This window comes from Thunnus thynnus, chromosome 24, assembly GCF_963924715.1.
Source record: "Thunnus thynnus chromosome 24, fThuThy2.1, whole genome shotgun sequence".
In the NCBI taxonomy this organism is placed as follows: domain Eukaryota; kingdom Metazoa; phylum Chordata; class Actinopteri; order Scombriformes; family Scombridae; genus Thunnus; species Thunnus thynnus.
This window is the reverse complement of record NC_089540.1, coordinates 2,413,662-2,420,348: the sequence shown is the minus strand read 5'-3', so window position 1 is coordinate 2,420,348 and position 6,687 is coordinate 2,413,662. Positions and strand designations below refer to the sequence as shown.

Below are 6,687 nucleotides of genomic sequence, written 5' to 3'. Positions count from 1 at the left end.
TCACTTGGACCTAGCAATAAAGTCATCTAAGCTTTCCAAGAGATACATAGAGTGAATCTGCATCTTAAAGTATACCAAAGTTGAACTCAGTAAGAAAGAATTTCATGTCATGAGTGTATTAGAAAAAATGCTTGCACCTCTGCACAGAGAAAAGAACACTTTAATGTACTCGATACTAGTCTGCTGCTCTCCTGCTACAGATTTATTGCTCTACAGGCAATTCCCACTTCTTGTGTACATTCTACTGGAGTAGGAATATAATACTACCATACAGTGTAATCATGCCCTTTGGAGCAGGATGTTTGCAGGCATGCATCAACTGAAATATCCAACCATTTGGTTAATGCTGCTGTTTGTCTTCATGCATCTAACCTCACAAATGTCTTTAAGTTCTTTGCATTTTAAATGTATAACTAATTTCCAAATTTGAATCTCAAATTTATGTTTAACAAATTATAAATTAAATTCTACAGATTATTGTACAAGCCTCAATCCAATGAGGATAAAGATATTCATTCAAATAATTCAGTCTTAGCAAGCTTGCCAACATCTGGACTTTTCATCTCACAGACTCAACACACGTGTTGTATTGAGTTTCTTGGATGACTTGCTCTAATCATAGATTTGCTTTATGCTCTCTATGCTAACTTTAACATGGAAGACAAACAAATAAATGAGTTCCAGTAATATTGTTCTCTAAAAATATCACTAAAACAAATGATATTTTAGTAAATGCAGGCACATAAGTCTTCTATTTTATACTAACGGTATGCGGAACTTTCTCTCTGCACCACTTTCCACCCGACCCACTAATCCGGCACACCAGTCACGCTTGTCATGTCAACAATGTGAAGTCACCCGGAGTGAAAACAGGAACTTCTGGTATTTACTTTCAGACTAAAACTCATTAAAACTACAGTGTGCTTTGTTGTTGAATTTTTGCGGAGTAAAAAATTATAAATGGCTTCTCTCTTGTGAATATAGATTATATATCAAAACCATAAAAGTTGCTCGAGGCAAAACAATAGAGTGCTAAATCTGAGAAATTTCTAATTTAATTTTGAAGGCCAAATAAGTCTTGTTCCGGCGGTAGTACAGCTGACTTGACACACAACACACGCTGCCGACACGGGGAGTGTTAATGCGACAGTTTATGTGAAACACATCCGATAAACTTGAATATTAGAGGTTCGCTTGTCTTTATTAACATGGTTGGAAAGATTAAACATGTTCGCCAGAAGCTTCACCAGGAGGCAGTGAAGCTTGACAGGCCGACTGGCCTCACTCAGCCCCCCGGCTCCGGGTCCGGGTCCGGGTCGTCTCACAGTTTAGAGGAGCCTCCACACAAAATAACTCCACCACCTCTGGACCACAAGAGTGACGCTCCAAAACCTGCTACACAGGTATATTATGTGAAATAGAAAAATAAATAACATCGACATGTGATAATGAACATGTCGTCATGTAAACTGAGAACCAGCTTGTGAATTTGCAGTGTTTTACGGGAGGTGTTTTGAGTAATAGCAAATATAATAGCAAAAAAATCTAGGGTTGCGAACTACCAAGGTAAAAACTAAACTAGCTAACTGTATATAAAGTAGTTGGAACTAGCTCCACCTCCAGCAGCTACAACAATAACATGCTGCTCTAACACTGATGCTTCACTATTAATAATCTAATGATGTCATATATAATAATATATCAGTCAGAGGGACCAAACCACTACTTTTACTGCAATACTTTAACTACATCAAGCTGATAGTACTTATGTTATGTGTCATGTAGGAGTTTTACTTGTAATGGAGTATTTTTACATTGTTATATTGGTACTTAACTTTTACTTAAGTACTGAGTACTTTTTCCACCACTGAGGGAGAGACACTCATGATGTGAACATAACATGGTGGATAATTGCTTTAATAAGCCTCTTCTGATGTTTTCTCATATTCTGAACTCCACAGGCCGAGACACTCAGCTCCTTCCCCACTGGGATCTTTGCAGGAACTAAAATCTCTCCAGAGGCCCTTGTGCAAACCCTGAAGTTTGAGAAACCCCCAGAAGTACCCATACCTGCCAAGAAAGGTAACTTTTGCTGAAAGTTGTTATTTAAAGTCCACCTCCACTCAAAAATGTGTTAAGCTTATTGTTCCTACAGTTGGATGTTTGAGCTTCATTGTGCAGAATGATGTATGTGCGGAGTTACAAGGGGAAAGTTTCTCTGTGCTCATTGAAAATCTGATTTTAAAGGATGGGTCTAAGAGCATGATTTGTGACATCAAAACTAATTTGGAGGCTAATCGTATTCCAGTATGTAACTTACGCAAGTGTGAAGTGGAAACTCGAACCCTCCAGTGCACATACACTGAGAATGGACTTTACAGTGAAGGAAGAAACATATTTTGTCCAGCAGTTAGTTTTAAAATGAGCAATATTTGCATATTCATTGATACTGGATTTTTCAGTAAGGAAAAAGGAATAGGTAGAATTTCAAGGTTGTTAATGAGGTAATTGTAGTTTTTTGAGGAAAAAAACATAGACGCATATTATTATTCCAAGAAGAGTATTTTATTAATCTAAATATATACTGAATGTATATTTTGTACAATAATAGTGAACAGTACAGTAGACTAATATTATTGTTGTTGAACCTGTGTGTAATTATAGAAGGATGAAGGTATCATAATACTACAGAGATTAAAGTCCAGAAAATATTCAGTGTTTTATTTAGGGCTATTATTATTACTATTAATTATTGAAATGATCTATTAATCTGCCAGTTATTTCTCAATTAATCATTTTATTTTTAAAATGTCTAAAAAAAGTGTTTAAAAACTTACAACTCACAACTTAGTGTAATGTATTCAAATTGCTTTGTTTTATTCAACCAACAGATATTATATTTACTCTCATATACAGACAGAAAAAGAATAAAATCCTCACATATAAGAAGCTGGAACCAGTGAATATTTGGATTTTTTGCTTGAAATAGAAATAAAAAATTATTCACATTTTTGCATGGTCAGCTGAAACAATGTCTACAATACCTTCCATGTAATTTGTACCAAATTACATAATTCTTTCCAGGAAACTTCTTACAAAATGATTAAGACATAATGGACAAACAAAATAAAGCGTTACCAAGAATGGTAAAAATCAGTGGAGCAGAGGCCGAGATATCCTGACTTCTTCTCTCTAGAATGGGTTAGGCTTCAAAAATACCAGATCCTACATTTCCCATAATGCAACCAGAACTTGGTTGATAAATGCCCATGTCTTTCGAACTTCTAACTTCTTTTATAGGCTTGACAAAGTTCCACTAGAAGACATTAAACAGTCTTAAAACTAGTAACCCGACCTCTATGTATAGAATTCCCCTTTAGTCCAAAAATATAGATTATTGTCATAATACTAGCGAACAGTAAACAGTATAGGACAGATGAAAAATAATAATAAAAATAAGCAACATAAGTATGAATGTACAAGTGTATAGTGAGCAGTCTGTCCTAGTCATGGGAGAATGAGGCTTCACTGCATGAAGAACCCTCTGTTCCCACACTGAGAGGATTTGGGATATAGAGTGATAACAGCTGGCAGGAGTGATCCCCTTGTCACAGTGGAAGAAGTACCCTGCTGTTTTATAGGTAGATAGTGGAGGAGAAGCAATACTTTTTCTATGATGTACATCAGTTTGTGCAGCGCCCCTCTTCCCCACTAGTAACTGTAAGGGCTCCAGAGTAGTTCCAGTACAGAGCCAGCCTGTCTGATTTCGTTTATTCAGATTATTTTACATTGTCAGCTCTAAGTATACGGTCAGACCAACACTAGCACTGTTTTTAAAACTCAGCACCCTGATTCATTTTGATGAGACAACTTTGATTGTGAGTCTTCTGTGTCAGCACCCCCACTGTGCAAACAAATACCTGCAAGTGCACATTCCTGGTAGATTACTTGGTAACATGAATATCACGTTAAGTGATGAATGTAACATTAGTTGACATGCTTACACTAATTCAGTTCAGTACTGAATCCAAATCCTTTCAAATCCATTGTCACTCAAAATCTTTGCCCAAGCACAGACCACTGCTTACAGAGAGCCTGTTAATCAGACAACAGCCAAAAGTTTCATTTTAGCTCTCATGGCATTAACGTTAATCAGCTGCAGCTGATGTCATTTTAACTGGCAAAAGCAACTTTCAAGAAGCCAGCGGCCTGAATGTTCTCTACATTGTTCTTTGCTAATAAAAAACAGCATGTTGAGATATTTGATAAACAAGACTGCCATTGTAACCCAACCCTAACAACAATAGACCGGTATATGATCTTGAATGTCTTGCTGCACATACAGAAGTGAAGCACCTAAACTTCCTTGAAAAGTAACCTACTCTGTTTCTTCCTCTTGACAACCCTGTTGTTGCCCTCTCTTGTCTGTTGTCAAGGAGGACTCCGTTGGAGGTATTTATTTGTCTTGGAATTCTTTTGCTTGTTGGTATGTGGTTAACTTTTAGTGACAAGCAATCCTGTCAATCGCCTTCATAAATGGTGGTCATTTTGTGCAGAGGGGCAGGAAAAACCTTTGTGATTGTGTCTTAAAAGGATAGTTGAATGAAAATAAGTTTCAGGATGTCTTTTTGCTCAGTAATTTACATTTTATTCATTTTTGCCCCACCAAATGGAAGACCACAGGGCTGAGGCAAAGTGCACATGCACTCTACTGAAAGAATGAGTAGGGGCTGGAGGACCTCAGGCTCCTGCAGAACCTTGGCTTGCTGGGAATGACCACAGTGGTGTTGTGCAGGGGCAAGAAACTCTGGTGCAGGTTCTGGCACTTCTGCTCTATCTCCAGGGCTTCAGCGTTAGTGGCCAGTCTGTCCTCCAGGATTGACAGTCGCCTATTTATGGGCTCCATGTCATGTTGGCAGCACTGCAGTTTTGGGAGAAGTCCAGATGCCATCTTTGTCAGGTCATTTTTAGCGAGCATGAGGCTGAGGTGGGGCAGGTCCAGGCAGAGCTCACGCCTTGGCCTCTGGTTGAGGATGTCCAGGCAGTGGGTGGTCTGATGCAGCTGGAAATCACAGTTCCTGATCTGAGCCGCCACTTTCTGAGTGTCCTTTGTCAGATCCTTTATCTCGTCAGTGATCTGTGTCCTCTCCCAACATAGCCCCTCTTGGACTTTGCACATCTCATTGATCTTTCTTCGCATGGCACCATGTGTGTTGCGGCGTTGACACTCATGAGCATTTTTCAGCTTGGCAAGGGTGAAGCTCAGGTTCCCTCTGAAAGTAGAGGAATCTGTCACCAGGCTGTCAGCAGTCAGTTTCAGGTCCTTGTAGTGGGACTGCCACTTGTCATAGCCCATGTGTTTAGACTTGTATTGATCAGCAGGGAGGTGGGAGATGGGGGAGCTGACATCATGGATTATGCATTTGGTAGTAAGCTTGATGGCTGCACTCTTGTCCTGATAGTCCACCAGCAGCTGAGTGTGTATCTCCTTCAGAGAGCTCAGTTTATCCACCAAGATGCAGATCTGCCTTTGGAGCACTTCTGTGATCTCATTAGTCAGCTGCACCTCCTTCCTCAGCTCGATGAGCACAGGGTCTTGCACCAGGATTCCTGTGTTCAAATTGTTCTTGACCTCCACACATTCGCTCATGAGCTGACCATACAGCAGCTTCTCCTCAAGAAAGCTCTCAGCGGGGCTCTTCACCTGCTCCAGGGCAATGATTTCCCGGTCCACCTGCCCAATGATCTCAGATATCCGGGCCTGCTGCTGGCTGACCTCATCATGCCTGAAGGTTAGGTGTCTCATGGTGCCACGAGTGGCAGAGGGGATCCGTGAAACATCATGACCCAGGGCACAGGCAAACGCCTCATCAAGCTTTAGCACCTGAAGCAGAGGTATACTCGCCACCAGGCTCTTGCTGGTGGACAGTTGTGGCAGGTTGCATCTGGCCCTTAAATGGTCCTCTCTTAGTGTGTGAGATTGCCTAACAGTATGAAAAAGATTTGTCATAAAACTTGGCTTGACTTCTTCTATTTGATACTGTCAGTTGGTATCCATGCATGCAGATAACTTTTTGTTTTATTGGTCCAGGTTTAGTGATGTCTGACTGTGAGATTTCTGCCTAGTTTGTGGTGCTCTCAGCATGGAGGAATCACATTAAAATTCAACATGTCTTTCAAGAAAACTGTGTCCCTGTTGCTCTGGATATTTCACAAAGCACACTGTGAACAGTTTCTATTGAAGCTACATTCTACTAAAGAAATAGTCCCCACTGTATGAAAACTGTTGACAGTTTTTGAGTGAACTGACCCTCATTGACTGATTTTTTTAAATTGGTTTAGAACATTTTAAAAGACTACACAGAAAACAAGGTGGTATTTACACTGAAGAGAGTTACTTACCACATATCTGGTAGTCTAAATGATTCAAATGAAGTAATAAAAGTCTCTGAAAGGCTCTCTCTCAGTTCGAGTCCTAGAACAAAACTGAAGTCTACCTTGCAGGCTGTCTATAGTGATCAAACATCTGGAATCTTCTCACTGTGACATCAGCATCTGGAATGGTTACAGTAACCTGACAGTTCTGCTGTTTGAAAAAGCACCTCTGCTCTTTTCCACTAAAGATAAATGTTTTAATATCATAATCCAGTGTTAATGTTTCTGAAAATATTAGATATTTTTAAAGAT

At 39.7% G+C, this 6,687-nt stretch overlaps 2 protein-coding genes across 2 annotated transcripts in view; one reads left to right on the top strand and one right to left on the bottom strand.

Annotated features, from left to right (window-relative positions):
- The first annotated feature begins 1,095 nt into the window (after window positions 1-1,095).
- The window catches only part of slx9 (SLX9 ribosome biogenesis factor), a 29,829-nt gene continuing 24,237 nt past the window's right edge, over window positions 1,096-6,687 (top strand). The window contains exons 1-2 of the mRNA XM_067583262.1: window positions 1,096-1,403; window positions 1,962-2,082. Coding sequence (XP_067439363.1) covers window positions 1,209-1,403; window positions 1,962-2,082 — 316 coding nt within the window. The 5' untranslated portion in view covers window positions 1,096-1,208. The remainder of the gene's footprint in view (window positions 1,404-1,961; window positions 2,083-6,687) is intronic.
- LOC137177076 (tektin-B1-like) lies at window positions 4,518-6,517 on the bottom strand. Its single transcript, XM_067583185.1, has 2 exons — window positions 6,403-6,517; window positions 4,518-5,984 (listed from the first exon to the last, which is right to left on the bottom strand). The coding sequence occupies exons 1-2, from the start codon at window positions 6,405-6,407 to the stop codon at window positions 4,709-4,711; spliced, it is 1,281 nt and encodes a 426-aa protein (XP_067439286.1). The 5' UTR covers window positions 6,408-6,517; the 3' UTR covers window positions 4,518-4,708.